The following is a 16,196-nucleotide window of genomic DNA, read 5'->3' on the forward strand; positions in this document are numbered from 1 at the left end:
TTCTTCCTAAACATTTATTTGTAGCTTTGCTCAGTGAGCAGTGGTGGACCTCGGCCCCCGGGTGGGCTCCTCGAGACCCTCCCCCGGCGGGACATCCAGGTGCGCGTCCACATCCGCCGGCCGGTTTCCCATCTCGCTGGGGCTGGGCGGGTGGGCCACATTCGGCTGGGAGAGGAGCCCCTCGGAGGAGACGGGTCTGTCTTTGCGCTGATGGGAAGGAGCTGGGAGACACGGGTGGCTCTGTTTCACTGCCCACGCCCGCCGCAGCCCGCCACAGCCCTCCCCAGCTCACCCAGAGCCCGGGGCCGGGGGGGGGGGGGGGGGACGTCAGGAGCAGCCCCACCAGCCAGGCAAGTGGGGGCATAACGCCAGAGAGCGGGCCCGTCGGGCTGGGGTGCTCAGCGCAAGCCCTCATTGGAGCTCCCGAGCAAAGCTCCTTTATAATCTCCGTGAGTTAAAAATAATCAGGCTCTCCGTCAGTGGCCAAGAGCCTGCCTCTTAAGTAATGTTTCCTCTATTAATACAGGGACTATTTAGGCAATATTCACATAAATAGGTGCAGGAGTTTTTCCCAAGACTGCCCTGCCCCCCTCTCCTGCTCCCGTAGCATTTGAGGTGCCCTCACGGTGGACAGTGGGATGCCAGGGAGAAGGAAGCAGAGTTCCCCCACAAAAACCGTTTTGGAAGCCAGGGTCACAGACCTGCACCCTCCGTCCACTACTGAGTCCTCTACCCCACCCTGCTACCCTCTGTTACCAGGGCAGGTTCTGGAGGCAGACAACTTGGGATGGAATTCCTAAGAATTTAGTTCTGCTGCTTCCTCCCTGTGTGACCTTGGGCAAGTACCTGAACCTCTCTGTGCCTGTTTTCTCAGCTCTAAGTGAGGCTAACGATTAGAACTCGTTCCTACATGTAAAGCTCCTCACGGTGGCCCAGCTGGTGAGGAGCCCTCACATTCAGATCCCCGTTCTTGGGGGCCGTGACACTAAGGGCACCAATCCAGCAGCGCCCCTTTATGGACAGATGAGGAAACAGGTCTGGAGAGGGGGGAGGCTTGCTCAGAGTCACTTGAAAGTGATCTGGCCTCGTGGCTCCAGGCCAGTGTCCTTCTCTGGCCCCACATGTGGCTGGACCCTGGGGGCCCCTGAGCACCCCCCACCCCCCGACTTTCAGGAGAGATTTAGCCCCTCAGGGGAGAACAGGGACTCTAGGGACCTTTCAGGCCTGGGAGTGAGGAGAAGCTCCTCCCCAGACAGGGTCAGAAGGAGGGATTCTCGGTGGGGAGAACCGCCCATGCCCACCAGCTGCCGCGCAGAGCTGAGAACTCACTCCAGGAGAGTGAGCACACAGGAGTGCGGTGGGGGGGTGGGGTAGGGGTGGGGAGGAGGGCTTGGGGGGTGTGGCTTGGGCCTGGACCCAGAGCCTTGGGCTATAGCCCTGCCCCTATTTCCGGTTCAGTGAGATGGGGAGAGTAACAGCATCTACCCCACAGACCTGGCGTGTATGGAGAACTCAGTAAGGACGGTTTTCTCTCTCCTCCCTCCCATCCCCTCTCTCAGCTCCCAGGCGATTCCTCTCTCCAGGGAATTAAGGGCAGCTACCAGGCCTGGGCCGGAAAGGGGGCCGGCAGGGCAAGGAGGAGAGGCCCCGGGGGAGGAGGGCAGTGGTGGGGCCACCTGGAAGGAGGCTCCAGCCAGAGGGAAGCTACCTGAATTGTTGCCAGCCAGCATCTGAGCACTTTGTGGCCGGGAGGGCAGCTGGCTGCTGACGCTGAGGGACTGCTGCCGGTGCGTGTGCGGCCGGGGCTGCTTGGCCTTGTGCTTTGTCATCCCCGAAGCTGAGACCGGGGCTGGTGGGGACAGAGGATGGGAGGGTCAGTTCTGAGACACCGAGGGAGAGCTCTGCGGGGCCCCATGGGGACCTGGAGTGGGCTGCAGGGCAGATGGTCACGGCCGGCCCCAACTGGGGTCTTTGTAAGCACACCATTCATTCCTGTGTCCGTCCGTCCATCCGTCCACCCGCCCAGATATCCTCTGAGGACCCACGCGCACAGCCCCGTCTTGGGTGCGGGCTGAGTTCTGACCGGGCTGAGTTCTGACCGGGGCTCACAGTTGAGGAGGGGAGGCAGCGAGACAGGTGCACACGTGGCTCTGAGACCAGGTGGGGAGTGGGGGAGGGGGGGATCAACAGGGCCCCGCAGGTCTGGCCAACTGGAGGTGGGCATCATGGGGACGGGAGATTCACTGAGTGGTGGGGGGCTCAGGAGGAGCATTTTGGGCTTTGAAAAAGGGATAGGAACTCGGCCCCGGTGGTGCTGGAACAGGGGCTGAGGCAGCGAGGAGAGGGAGCCTGGCATAAATACGTGGCCGTGATGTCCCAGCTCATGGGCTGAGGCCGGACAGCTGTCCCCCACCCGCAACACTGACCTGGAGCTTTCAGAGCCCTGAACGCTTGGGATCAGGGAGGCTGCAGAGGAAGGCAGGCAGCCAGATCCAGTGGCCCCATGGCCTTCCAGGAACTGGACAGAACCCCGGGGACCCTTGAGCAAGGAGGCTGAGGAGCCTCCGGGCCACCTGGACACTCACTGTCTTTGCTCGGGATTCCCGGCAGCCTTGTATCTATCCGTCCCTTGTAAATATGTCCATCCAGGCCCAAGATATCCACCTCATCATGCTGTGGGGATGGGTGGGCATCCGTTACCATGCGGCACCTTAGGGCTCGCCCTGTGGTCCTTCCTCCACGAGGGCCTGGGGCACCGAGTGACGTCCTCTCCCGACTCCCGGCACCGAACAGTGCTCAGAACCCTCCCCCGGGCTCTGGCAGCACCAGGGTGAAGGGAGGGCCCACGGTGGGGTGGGGGTGCCAGATGGGCTGGCGGCCAGGATGCCATTTCTCCCAACGAGGCACGAGGACCAGAGGCTTTAGCTGGGACTGTTTAAGAAGCGGCCTCAAGGCAGAGGGCTGGTCATCCGCCCTCCTGGCGACTGGTGGTGGTTTTTCTAGAATGACTGGAGAATTCGGGGTCATGTCAGGGCCCTGCTCCCGGGCAGCACCCCCAACCTTCATGGCGATCTGGATCTCCTCGGTGGGGTACAGGCCCTGTGACAGGTGCTGCAGGCGGTTGCGGCGGTAGGGGTAGGTGAGGGTGTGGCTGCCCCCGCAGCGCCGAGGTGCGCTCGAGTAGGTGTAGTCGGCCATATCTGGCACCCTGGGATGAGGACAGCAGGGTCACCGGGAGCAGCTGTGACCTGGGACACACCTAAGGGGATGGGGCAGTTGTCTTGGGCCGGGGCGGTGGGGGCGGGGGGGGGGTGTCTCTGGGAGCCAGGGCAGGAGCAAGGGATAGGAAGGGGCGAATGCATGAGGAGAGCGATCCTGAAGACCACTCTTTCTCCCCCTCACCGCCCCCCCACATGTGCACGCACACCCACACGCACTCTCCCTCCCTCCCTCTCTGGCAGGGCTTTCCCCAGCAGTGGGTGAGACATCCACAGGGCCGTGCCGTGGGCGGGCCGAAGCCGAGCCCCATGGGGGGACGGGGGGCCGGTCCCTGTGGTCCTACCGTCTGTGGCAGGGGGAGCTCAGGCACTGGGCCTGCAGCAGCTCACGGATCATCTGGCTGCTGGCCTTGACTGAGCCTCCAAAGTGGATCTGCACCTTCTCAATGTCCATCAGCATCTTGGAGTGCATGGTGCGCAGGCGTCCCACGCTCCGCTCCGTGTGCGCCAAGTCGCCCCGAGGGAAGGGGGCACAGCCCAGCTTCAGGCTGGGGGGGTGGTGGTGCAGGCAGATGGAGGGGTCAGGCGACTGCAGCCACTTGAGCCCACACTCACACAGACCCTGGCCCCCTCCCTCTCTTTATGCCTCTTTAAACAGGACCCTGTGTGGGCAGGAGCCCTTTCCATAGCACCCTGAGGGACCACAGCCAGGCTTCCCCAGGAAGGATTCCGGAGATGAGATCGTGCAGAAGAGCCAGAGGGGGAGAAGCCCAGCGACTCCAGCTAAGGCTGGGGGTCCTTGGCCCGCACACTTGGCCTTGCCTACGTGGAACACCTATAGGGCTCCAAAGCGCAGTTTGAAACGATCCTTACTGCTGAACCCCCAGCCTTGGGAGGAGGAAACGCAGTGGGGAGGAGGGCAGGAGCCTGAGGGCGTGTGCAGTATGTCCCCACCTTCTCCCCCCACATTCACTAAGCCAACCCTCTGGCTGGCTGATGTCGGACCCCTGCCTTCCCCCCACCGTGCTGGGGTTGCTGAGACAGCTGAAGCATCTGGGGGGTTACGGGGAGGTAAAGAGGAGCTCCCCCAGCCAGCCAGCACCCTTGGCAATGTCCCACCGGGACCCCCAACAGGACTTCAAGGCAGGTGATTACGCCAAGGCAAGTAAGATTACTCTTACTCCTTCTGTGAAGAGCTGGGGGGGGGGGGGGGGCGGCTAGCCCAGAAAGTACTCTAGTGGCTCCCACCATCCCAGCCAGGAGAAGGAGCCCTCCACACCCACCCTCCAGCCTCGGCCCCTGCCTCCCCTGCAAAGGGGACCCCGCTGCCCCGTCCGTACTTGCGGCTCTGCTGCCGGATCTGCTCCAGTTCAAAGACCGTGTAGGGGCGGATGGAACGGTGCCCGGGCAGGCCTGGGCCCATGGGAATCACAGGGATAATTCTGGGCAGGGACAGAGGGGAGGAGGAGGGTTGGAGAGTGAGAAATCCCATCGTCCAAATCTGGCACTCCACGTTCTACGTGCCTGAGGAGCCTTCCTGTCCAGGGTCTGGCGGAGGGCAGGTCGGAGGGCCGGCAAGCAGTCAGGCATACAGGAATGGACCCATGGGAGAGGAGACGAGACGAGGGAGGACAAGACTCGGAGGCAGGTAGGGAACGGGCGAGATACAGCCCCCCTGTGCCCGCCCTCATTATGGCCACCAGCTGGGGTTGGCCAGGGGGGAACACTCACTGTCCGGTCACAGGTGTCTCCAAGGGACGGTCGCACGAGAGGCAGTGGAAATGTGCCAAGAGCTGCCTGTGGGGAGTGGGATACACACAGAGGGTGAGAGCCCTGCCCAGGGGCTCTGGAATGGGAGAGGAGAACGCAGAAGGGCTTGGCCCCCTGTAGGCCAGGCAGCTGGAAGCTCGGCTCACCAGGGTGGCAGACCCCAAGCCACCAGAGGCAGATCCAGCCCTGTTCCCTGGGAAACACACTAGCTTCTAGCCGTGCCTGCTTCTGGGCGCTCACCCAGCACCCACCTGCCCTAACCCAAAGCCGGCCGGGTTTCAGAGGGTCCCTGAGGACCTGTGTGAACCTCGGGGGCCCTCTGGCGGCCAAGAGTGGAGCCTGGGATTCGAGCCTGCTGTGGGCTGGGCCCCCCAGGACCAGGCTCAGACCTGGGGACCTTGGGCCCTCCCTGTCACAGCGACCCAGCGGAGCTCGCCCGCTACCCGGAAGCCTTAGCCTCTCTCCCCTCCCTTTGTCCACTGCGGTCGTCACTAGCCTGAGCTGGAAGAGCTTTTCGAGCTCTCAGATTTAGTCACGCCAACTTTGGGGTGGTCCGGTGGGATCGGCCATCCTCCCAGAGCACACTGCGTGGGAGCTGTTCATCTGGGGACACCCAGAACCCCCCCCCCCCCCAGTCCGCAGCGTGTGCCAACCCCGCCCCCACGCGTGGGCCAGGCCTCACTTCCGCATGGCCGCTGCCTCGTCTGCCTGGTAGAGGGGAGGGCGCTCTTTAAGCTGTTGCCGCAAGGCTTTCCACCGATCCTCCAGCAACTGCTTCACGGGGTCCAGCTCCAGGCGGTCCAGCTGCGGGCCGGGGTGGGCCACCGGTGAGCTCCGGGAAGGCGGGGTTCGGGGCGGGGGGCGGTGGGGGGGGGCGATCTGCGGCACCTGGAGAAGAACTGCCATCTGCCCTCACCTTGCTGTCCATCTCCACCAGCAGCTTGTCCAGCATTTTCTGCCAGTCCCGCTCCTGCCCGCTCATTTTAGACGTCAGCTCCTGCATCATGTGGTTCAGCTGCTCCGTGGTGGCGTCAAACTGGACCCGGCTCACTTTGGCTTCCAGGGCACTCTTGTCAGCTTTCTGGCCGTTAAGAGAGGAGAGGGTCCCCCAGATGGGAGAGAGAGCCACGGAGGGGCCGCATTGCCCTGAGGCACCAACCCTGGACGTTGAGCTCCGCCCCCTTCCCCCGCCCCAATAGGCTCCTCCCCTCCCGGCCTTCCAGAGCTTCCAGAGAATGACCCGCGAGATCTCCTGGGACACAGGTGGCTCTTCCAGGCCGGGCCCTTACCACGTCAATCTCCATCTCCAGGTGCTCCCTGTTGGCCTTCTCCTTCTCGAGCTTCTCCAGACCCTGGTACAACACCTGGGAGGCCGAGGGAGCAGAGAATGAGGAGCGGGAAGTGAACGGCCTCACCCCCCCCCCCCCGCCCCCCAGCCGCCCTGCCGGCCACCTCACATCAATGTCCTTCTGCTTCTGCCGATGGTCCTCGATGAGGCTGCCGGTGGTGATGTTGAGTTTCTCGCAGTCGCCCTGTACCTGCAGGATGGCTCTCTGGATGTGGCCCAGCAGCTCTTCGTCCTGCGGGGAGGTGGCACACAGGTGTTGGGCGCCGCCCCTTAAATCATCGTCCAGCAGGTGACGCTGACTTCAGACCCCTTTTCTGGCTCTCCTCCGCAGTTGCCCCCTGCAGTGGGGAGGCTCTCTGCTTTTTTCCAAGTGTCCCCCTAACTGGACATGAGCTTCAGTCTCCCACCTCCCCACGGACTAGCCTCTGGGGAACCGGCCCCCCTTTGGGGGAGACCAGAACAGGTGATCGAGAGGCTCCGGAGTGGCCCCCGAGAGCTGAGATGTGGCCTACGGTCTCCCCATCTGCCCTGAGCTGGATCTGAACTCCAGAGTCCAAGAGGTAGGACTCAGGGACTTGTGCCTGTCCCTGCCCCCACCAGCAAGCCTGCCCTTCTGTGGGGAATTAAGAACGGTGCTGGAGGGCTGGCATGAAAGGGACTTAATGAACCCTAAAGCTATGCCAGCGTCCCCGAGGCACACGAATACATGGCTCTTCACCTCAGCCAGCTCTGCCGTCCCACCCCTACGGAGCCAGCTCTTCCCCGTGGCCTCCTGTCCCCAGAGCCAGCTCTGTTGCTGCCCCCACTGCGACCCCGTGAAAGGACCTGGGACTGTTGTGGGGTCAATAAAGAGCTCCACAATGGAAAACTGGCCCTTAGGCCTGTTAAAGCTCCACCAGCCACTCCCTGCTCTGTGGGCCTCTGAGCTGTGGCTCCCCCGCTGGGGGCCGTGTGTGGCCACACGAGGAGGGAGGCCAGCGGGAATCACCTGGCTCTGCAGCTTGGCTTTCTTGGAGGGCCGGGTGGCAGCCAGATTGGTGACCGTGTCCTGGAGCTGCTCGTAACGCTGCACCAGCATGCTGACCTGATGGCCCAGGTCCAGGCTGCAGGCCGGGCAGGTGGTCTCAGGGTCGATCTGGCTAGGTGCCGAGGCTGTTAGGATCTTGCGAGGAGTCATGCTCATGGACAGCAGCGTGGAGGATGAGGCCAGCATGCTCTCGATGATCGTCCTGAGCTTGTCCAGCTGGGCGCGGGCGAGAAGGCAGGTGCAGGGCGGTGAGTGAGGCACGGCCACCTTCTGTCCACACTGCCACTGCTAGCGTGTGCTTTCTGCCCCTGGCCTGTGCGATGCAGGCGGTCGCTGCAGCCTCACAGAGAGTGCGGCCGATGGGAGATGCCCGGTGCCTGTCCTTTGAGTAGTGAATATGGTGCTCAGGGAGTGAAGCATTAATGCTGAATAAAACCCTTGCAGGAGGGAGGTTTCGGGACCTTTCTCCAGCCAGCTCATTGAGTCAAGGCAAGGACATAGCTCTTCTAGCTAAACCCTAGGGTGGTGATGTCAGTTAGCCAGTCCACAAACACTGAGAGGAGCCTGACGACACGCAGACACGGCTCCGGGCCCTGGCGACGGGAGGGGTGGGCTCACACATGCTCTGTCCCCATCCAGCGTGTCGGTAACAATAAATCAGTGGGGTCAGAGCTACTTCTGCCGTGGGGGTCTCTCACGGTCTGGGCGGGAGCAGGTTCCTTCCACTGGCTCTCCTGCTCTCTTCTGTTCCCCACAGTCCCGGTTTGTCACCACAAAGGACTGGTCTCAGGTCAGCACCCGATTTGGGGGCAGCCAGTCCCACAGGCGTTTGACCTTTCGCCTGGCTCAGAGAGGGGCTGGGCCAACCTAACCCCCTCTTGGAAGTGTGCGACGTTGTCGGGCCTTGGCAGCCACTGTGGGCCGTGTGTGAGAGATAAGAAAGCTGGCCGAGAGTCCCGCGGAAGAGAGATGTGGAGGTATTTGAGAGAAATGGAGAAGGACAGGGACACAGAAGCACAGGTACACACAAAAACAGACACAGAAAGACAGACAAGCGGGGGGGGGGGGGGCGGGGGGGCCCGGTGAGACTGCCCCCTGGAGGGTCCGCTCTTTCCCAGCCCCCGTAACCCTGTGCCCTTTCAACCGAGCTCCCTTTTGCCTGAGCTCAGTGAGACTCTTGCTCGCGCCCGGAAGAGCCCCCACTCTTCTGAAGAGCCCATGATAGCATGTCAAAGGGCCCCTGGGATAAAAAGGATGGATTAATTCTAGAAGAGAGGATGATGCAGTGGAGTTGGGAAGAACGAGTCGCAGTCGTTTGGGTAAGAAGGGGTGACGGGGACATTCCAGGGAGAGCGGCAGTGTGTTCAGAGAAACGTGGGAAGCCCAGGTAGCTGGAGAATCGGGCGTGTGGAGGCTGGGGCCTTGAAGAGGCTGTGGCAGGAGGCCAGGCCGGCCCAGCACGGAGCGGCTTCTCTCTGAGTATGCCCTCCCACTCCCACCCCTGACAGCCCAGAGGTGGCTAAGCTCAGACATGAGCTTTGGAGTGACGACTCTGGGACACATCTGCTGCTCCTCAGGCCCCACACTGGACAGCTGGCTTTGGGGTCACGAAATGGAACACGCAGGTGCTCTGGCAAACTTGGAAATGGCCCAGAATGGGGCCTCCAGCACCGAAGGGCTCCTGACATGAGTCCCCTTGGCCCAGTGGCTTTTCCTATCTGCTCCTTCCACAAGTGCTCAGAGGGCTGTCCAGACACTCCTCAGTGGGGACCCTCCGGGGTGACCAACGGTAGCATCACTCAAGATTTAAAGGTAGACATTGTCAAGAGCGTGTAAAGGGGGGCGCCTGGCTGGCTCAGTAGGTTAAGCGTCCCAACTTGGGCTCAGGTCACAATCTCAGGGTTTGTGGGTTCGAGCCCCGCATCGGGCTCTGTGCTGACAGCTCAGGGCCTGGAGCCTGCTTTGGATTCTGTGTCTCCCTCTCTCTCTGCCCCTCCCCACTTGTGCTCTGTCTCTCTCTCTTAAAAATAAATAAACATTAACAAAAAATTAAGAGCGTGAAAAGAGAGTGGGAGAAAGTATTTGCAAATCATATGTCACATAAGAGTCTAGTAGCCTCACCGCCCACGGCCAGCTCCGAGAAGGGGCCTGGTTCCTACCCCTGAAGAGTCTAGAATCCTTACCTGGTCCTGCAGGTAGAGAGAGGCTTCGGAGACTGAATGTTCCATGCTGACCTTGCCCCGCTCTTGGCTCTCCCTGAGCTCGGCCAACTCCTTCTCAATGTCGGCCACGGTGACTCTGAGAGACGGGCAGGAGAGTTGGCCTGGCCCCACCGGCCGCCCAAAGGGCCCAGGCCCACCGGGTCCACCAGGGGCAGAGTAAGATGCACACCAGGCCTCTCCCAGCCACCCTGCAGCAGGTTCCGTCTCGGGAGTCCCAGGTGCTGCGTGTCCCGGAGGTGTGTGCCCGCCTGCTGGCCTGAGAGGTCTAGGGGGTGAGACCTGACATCACAAAGTGAGGGCTCTTGAGGGGCTCTGGCAAGTGCTCTCCTACAGCCTCCGACTGGGGAGAGAGACTAGCCTCTTTTTTCCTTCCTAGCCCTGGTGCTGAGCTGTTTTAAGAACTTAGGACATTTTCACCAGCAACTTGAACTAGACACGGACACCCTGAAGGGCAGACACAGCCCGGGTCAAAGACAGGGCCCAGTTCAGACTGTGAGTGAACCCAAGGCTCCTCGCCTGGGAATACGTGATGCCAGGACACGGGCTGCCCTTGGCAGGGGCGTTTTACCTGAGGATTCCCAGCTGCGTGCTCAGCTGGTCGTCTTTCATTTCTTTTCCGATTTCCTGTTCCCTTTCGCCCTCCAGGAGCCTCTGTATCTTGTCCAGCTACAAACCCAACAGAAGAGGAAGGTCAGGCGGGCTTGAGTTCTTTGCTTTCTGAACATGCTCCTGCAGCCCGAGCAAGCCCCTTTCCCCAGTCCCGGTCCCGGTCCTATCCTCTAACAAGAGCCATCCATCAGGGTGTCCCTTCCGGACATCCATCGATCCATCTATCCGTCCATCCTGGGCATGTGGACAGCTGGCATTAGAGCAGCTGAAGGTCTAGCAGCTCCTTGCCATGACCACTGGCCCCAGACAGTCCCACAGACTTGGCTCCAAGGCTGCTGCAGAGACAGTGGGCTTTGCTGGAAAGGGCCCCATGTGACGCAAGGAGCACAGGCCTCCTCGTTGGCTCGGCTGAATCCTAACAGCTTCGAGCGTCAGGTTTTAGATGCAGGAAATGAACACGGTGATGCTTGAGGTGCGTTTCCTATCTGATGGGTTTGTAAAGATCCAACGAGATGATGTCAGCGAGAGGACTGTGTAATCTATCGAAAGACAAGTGCAGAGTGGGATTGCCGGCTCTCAAAGGCAAAGTGGGTGGACCCTCCCTTACTTACTTTGGCTCTCTCCTGCCGCACTTCTTTGGTCAAGGCCTTTAAGGTCTTCAGCTGTTCCTGCAGGTCAGGTGGTATAGTCTTTTTGACTACGAAAAATGGAGGCCTTATCGTCAGAAGGGTGGGATCGCCGGCAGGCCCCCCGTCCCAGCCCCCCACAGTGAAACTACCCTGGAAAGAGCAAGATGTACCTGCTTTTCCTGGTGGCTGGGTGGAGGCGACGGGAAGAAAGCAGAGAGGGGGTGTTTTCACCCCATAAAAATCCACCTGATGCTTAATATTCTAAAGGGCTTTGGGACTACTGACCCACACTTTCCACCCAGCTCTCAAATCTTAATTATTCTCTGGTCCCACAGCTGTGAACAAAGGTGAAGTTGAATTCTTCCAGGTCCCCCCCCCCCCCCACGCCCCTGGGTGCTACCACCGCCCTTGCCCGCTGTCCTGAGCTGCTGTCCAGAGAGTCTGATGAGGCATCGGAACCACCTTACTCTTCTGCTGAGGCTTCTTCACTTCTACTGGTTTAATTCCAGCTTTTGGCCCCCAAAGGCTATGGTAGAACCCAGAATGGCTTTTCAAGAAAGGATATGCTATTGGCAACGACTCAGGAAGAAACTCAGCTGCCAGGAGAGGAGGCCAGGGGGAAGGAGGTTACAACACAGTGGTCCCTCCTCCACATAAGTGGTACCTACCCATGAGTGAAAGCAAGTACTGTAACTTCTCTAAGTCGGTCTGGCCAGCCTTCTCCTCATCCAGCTCCTTCATGTTCTCCTTGAGCTCTACATAAAGGCCAATGAGCTCTCCCATCAGACGAAATGTTTCCACTGCTATAGGGAAGCTGGGAGACAATTTATCCAGGGAATCATGTCTTTCGCTCTGGATATCGACCCTTTCCGATGAGGCTCGGTGGAGATCGTTGAGAAAGACTGTACTCTTGGCAAAGGTGGCTTCTTGGCTTGGGGTAGTCCGGACAGAAATTCCAGCTCGGTCTGAGGTATATGTTTGTTGTGGATCCACACTGACCTGGAGCTGATCTGCCCCAGGAAAGCCTGGGCCCCGAGGGCCAGGATACGTGAGGTCACGGGATTCTGGGATAGAGTATGACTGGTCGTGCTGGTCTGCACCTGGTTTTATTTGGCCGCCCTGGTCTGTGCCCGGATGTATCACGCCTGGCTGGTAAGTTTCTGATAAACCCTCTTGGTCAGTACCTGGTGGTGCCAAGCCTTGGCCGGAGAGGAGCGGTGACACCCGGCCATGCTGACCTCTGCTAGGAGGCATTACACCATGCTGATATGGATGTGGTGATATAAATCTTAGAGACTCCGGGTGGAATGCTGGAAAGCCACGAAGCTCTGTGCTTGATGGTATTGAGCCTTGCTGATCTCTACCGGGTTGCCTCAAGCCACGCTGATCAGTAAGAGGCTGCATGAAACCACGTGGAAGTGCACCAGGCTGGACCAAACCACGAGGGTAGGCACCAGGTGGAACCAAACCTTGTGGATAGGCACCAGGCTCTACTGAACTGGGAAGATATGCACCTGGCTGTAGCAAACCAGGTGGATAGGCACCAGGTTGAAAAACGCCACGTGGACCTGTGCCAGGCTCTACCAAACCACGCTGCCCCACTCCACGTTGCACCAAACCAGGCTGACCTGCACCAGGTTGACCCGCACCAGGCTGGACCAAAGCAGGCTGACCCATTTGAGGTTGTACCAAACCAGGCTGACTTACGCCAGATTGTACCAAACCAGGCTGACGTGCACCAGGTTGGGCCAAACCATACTGACTCATTGCAGGTTGCACCACACCAGGCTGACCTGCTCCAGGTGGGACCAGACCAGGCTGTGCTGCACCAGGTTGTGCCAAAACACGCTGATCCATTCCAGGTTGGACCAAACCACCCAGATCCATTCCAGGTTGCACCAAGCTAGGTTGACCTGCTCCAGGTTGGACCAAGCCAGGTTGACCTGCTTGACCTGCTCCAGGTTGCACCAAACCAGGCTGGGCTGCACCAGGTTGCACCAAACCACGCTGAGCTGCTCCAGGTTGGACCAAAACAGGCTGAGCTGCACCAGGCTGCACCAAACCAGGCTGGGCTGCACCAGGTTGGACCAGACCACGCTGGGCTGCTCCAGGTCGGACCAAACCACGCTGACCTGCTCCAGGTCGGACCAAACCACGCTGACCTGCTCCAGGTTGGACCAAACCAGGCTGAGCTACACCAGGCTGCACCAAACCAAGCTGAGCTGCACCAGGCTGTACCAAACCAGGCTGAGCTGCTCCAGGTTGGACCAAACCAGGCTGAGCTGCTCCTGGTTGGACCAAACCAGGCTGAGCTGCTCCTGGTTGGACCAAACCAGGCTGAGCTGCTCCAGGTTGCACCAAACCAGGCTGACCTGCTCCAGGTTGCACCAAACCAGGCTGAGCTGCTCCAGGTTGGACCAAACCAGGCTGAGCTGCTCCTGGTTGGACCAAACCAGGCTGAGCTGCTCCTGGTTGGACCAAACCAGGCTGACCTACTCCAGGTTGGACCAAACCAGGCTTAGCTGCTCCTGGTTGCACCAAACCAGGCTGAGCTGCTCCTGGTTGGACCAAACCAGGCTGAGCTGCTCCTGGTTGGACCAAACCAGGCTGAGCTGCTCCTGGTTGGACCAAACCAGGCTGAGCTGCTCCAGGTTGCACCAACCCAGGCTGAACTGTGCCAGGTTGCACTAAACCACGCTGATCCATTCCAAGTTGGACCAAGCCACGTTGATCCATTCCAGGCTGCCCCAAATCGTACTGATCCATTCCAGGTTGGACTGAATCTTGCTGACCCAATCCAGGTTGCATCAAACCAGGCTGATCTGCACCAAGCCGTACTAAACCAGATGGATATACATCAGGGTATACCAAATCAAGAGGATAGGCACCAGGCTGGACCCAGCCAGTGGCATATGCACCAGGTTGAACCCAATCGGGTAGATAAGCACCAGGCTGAACCAAACCCCTTTCATCTACAACAGGCTGCACCAAACCGCACTGATCCATTCCAGGTTGGACCAAACCAGGCTGGACTAAAGCATTCTGGTCTGTGCCAGTTGGTCCCAAACCATGCTGAGCGATGAGATGTGGAACCAATCCGTGCTGATCCATGCCGGATATTAAAAATCCATGCTGATCCACGTGAAGAGGTACCAATCCACGCTGAGCCACATCAGGCTGCTGGTCTGTGCCAGAAAATGTCATGCCGTGCTGATATGTGCTAAATGGAACCATACCAGGCTGATCTGTGCTAGGTAGCTGCAAGCCTCGCTGATCTCTGCCAGGTACCAGTGGTGGCATCATACCACGCTGATCCATGCCAGGTAGCACCGATCCCTGCTCATCCATTCCAGGTGGCATCATACCAAGCTGACCCATGCTGAGGGGTACCACACTGTGTGGGTAAGTGCTATGATCGAGCGATGCAAGCTGATCCGTGCCAAGCGGTGCTATTCCATGTAGGTCTGGCCTTGGATAGATTTGACCGTAGCTAACGTGTACCCCCCCATGCTGATCTGGGTACACACGAGGATGCTGATCTCTGATCGCGGTGGCTGAGGGCAAGTCCTGTTGAACTAGACCAGGGTGGGCCTCTCGTTCATCTTTTCTTAGATGTGCTGAGGTGTGCGGCTGCAGCTGTCTAGTCCTGTGACGATCTGACTCTGGTCTGAATTGGGACACAGATGGGTGATGGGACTTTGCCACGCCAGCCTCGTCACGGGCCCTTGGGTGCTGTTCTCTACCAGGGGATGCAGTAGTGGGGGTGCTTTTCTTTCGTTCCCTGCCAACTCCTTCAGAGGGGTATCCCGTGGCACTGATTCCTGATAAGGTCCGATCGGAACCATGACCATTTGCAGAATCCACAGTTGGGTCAGCACTTGAGTGCTTGGTGGAGGCTCCATCATCTGATGTTAAGGAAGTATGTTTTTTGCGTTTAAGGAGTCCCGTTGTTGTCTCTGAGCCCTGGTTGAAGTGGAAGAAAGAGGTCAGTAAGTGTAAGTAGAAAGTCCTCACTATAAGACACGAAGGAAAGAAAACCTGGGACATCCGACAAGGATGACTTAGGGCCTTTGGAGAAACCTCTGGTCCCCAAGACTAAGCTGGACACAAAGACTTTGACGTTCTTGAAGGACAGGTCTCCAAAGCTTTGAGAATCTGCACATTTGCAAGTGGCATCATAAGATGTTATTTTTTAAGTTTCTTTATTTGAGAGAGAGAGAGGGTGCGTGTGTGCGCATGAGTGGGGGAGGGGCAGAGGGAGAGAGACAATCCCCGGCAGGCTCTCCACTGTCAGTGTGGAGCCTGACATGGGGCTTGGACTCACGGAACTGTGAGATCATGACCCGAGCTGAAACCAAGAGTCAGATGCTTCTCCGACTGAACCCCCCCCCCCCCCCCCCCGGTGCCCTGCCACCATAATATGTTAATTCCCTTCATAAAGGACAGCGGGAACACTACACAATACAAGTGATCCACTCCAACTATCGCTGGGTCTACAAATAAAGGACATGAGTAATTTTATTAAGTTTAAAATATAAAGTCTACCCCATCAGTGGCCCATTGCTGATGGGAAAAGTATACATGGCAGGGCGAGTAAACCATGTCTCCAAAATGTGAATGCACCAACTCTTGTACCCGGAAATTCCATAGGTAAGATTTTCTCTGCGGACTCTTACAAAGGGCTGCCGGGATATATATACAGAGTCTGCAGCATTGTTTATGAAAACAGATTATCAGTAGGGGGCTGATCTAGTTAGGGGACACACTCATACAGGAGAATACTAAGAATCCGTTAAAAGAAGATAGGGACCATTTCCATTTCCAGCCCAAATGAAGTGACAGGAACTGGATTTACCCTCCCGTCTGTAATAACCAAAAATCAAAAACCAAAAGCAACAACAATGAAATAGACACGCTGGATACCGGCTAGTGAAGGCTGCCAACCCCGGAAACATGGGCAGGCCAACTGCGTGAGCTCTACTGCCTTAAGAGAGTTTCCAGGCTACAGTGCCAGGAGAGGGACTCCCCGAGTTGAGGAGAGAGAGTTGCGCCTTCAGGGAGACTGAGGCCACAAGGGCTCACAGGACAGAGTATCAGAAAGAAGGGACATGCACCTAGAGAGGACTCCGGAGCTCTGCAGAGGGCCCCCTTTGGGTATCCAGCACAGAAATGATCAGCATGACTATGTGAGGAAGCTACCCAAGGTTGGGAAGGGAGCCATCTGCAAGGCTGGAGGGAACCGTGCCCGGACTCTCCTGGGGTTGGGAACGGTGCCGGTTTCTATCAGCCAGTTTGGAAAAAACTCCTAATTCGGGGGAGAGTGCTCAGAAAGGTGTTGCCTCATTAATGGAGAATAAGCGGCTCTATGCCGAA

At 58.8% G+C, this 16,196-nt stretch overlaps 1 protein-coding gene across 5 annotated transcripts in view; it reads right to left on the minus strand.

The window, feature by feature from the left end:
* The window catches only part of QRICH2 (glutamine rich 2), a 32,795-nt gene continuing 16,599 nt past the window's right edge, over positions 1 to 16,196 (minus strand). The window contains exons 5-21 of one of the 5 annotated variants that reach the window (XM_086688119.1): positions 13,316 to 14,786; positions 11,492 to 12,766; positions 10,806 to 10,891; positions 10,154 to 10,251; positions 9,547 to 9,661; positions 7,325 to 7,579; positions 6,446 to 6,568; positions 6,278 to 6,352; positions 5,905 to 6,069; positions 5,671 to 5,792; positions 4,950 to 5,015; positions 4,559 to 4,660; positions 3,563 to 3,766; positions 3,061 to 3,208; positions 2,586 to 2,673; positions 1,709 to 1,849; positions 1 to 221 (exon numbers count right to left, since the gene is read on the minus strand). In XM_086688119.1, the coding sequence (XP_086544245.1) occupies positions 31 to 221; positions 1,709 to 1,849; positions 2,586 to 2,673; positions 3,061 to 3,208; positions 3,563 to 3,766; positions 4,559 to 4,660; positions 4,950 to 5,015; positions 5,671 to 5,792; positions 5,905 to 6,069; positions 6,278 to 6,352; positions 6,446 to 6,568; positions 7,325 to 7,579; positions 9,547 to 9,661; positions 10,154 to 10,251; positions 10,806 to 10,891; positions 11,492 to 12,766; positions 13,316 to 14,786 (4,725 nt within the window). In that variant the 3' untranslated portion in view covers positions 1 to 30. Of the gene's footprint in view, positions 222 to 1,708; positions 1,850 to 2,585; positions 2,674 to 3,060; positions 3,209 to 3,562; positions 3,767 to 4,558; positions 4,661 to 4,949; positions 5,016 to 5,670; positions 5,793 to 5,904; positions 6,070 to 6,277; positions 6,353 to 6,445; positions 6,569 to 7,324; positions 7,580 to 9,546; positions 9,662 to 10,153; positions 10,252 to 10,805; positions 10,892 to 11,491; positions 14,787 to 16,196 lie in introns of all 5 variants that reach the window. The other 4 variants (XM_086688118.1, XM_086688117.1, XR_015244308.1 and 1 more) reach the window with 4 other exon arrangements.

This window comes from Puma concolor, chromosome E1 (genome assembly GCF_028749965.1).
Source record: "Puma concolor isolate L17-30 chromosome E1, mPumCon1.1.hap2, whole genome shotgun sequence".
In the NCBI taxonomy this organism is placed as follows: Eukaryota; Metazoa; Chordata; class Mammalia; order Carnivora; family Felidae; genus Puma; species Puma concolor.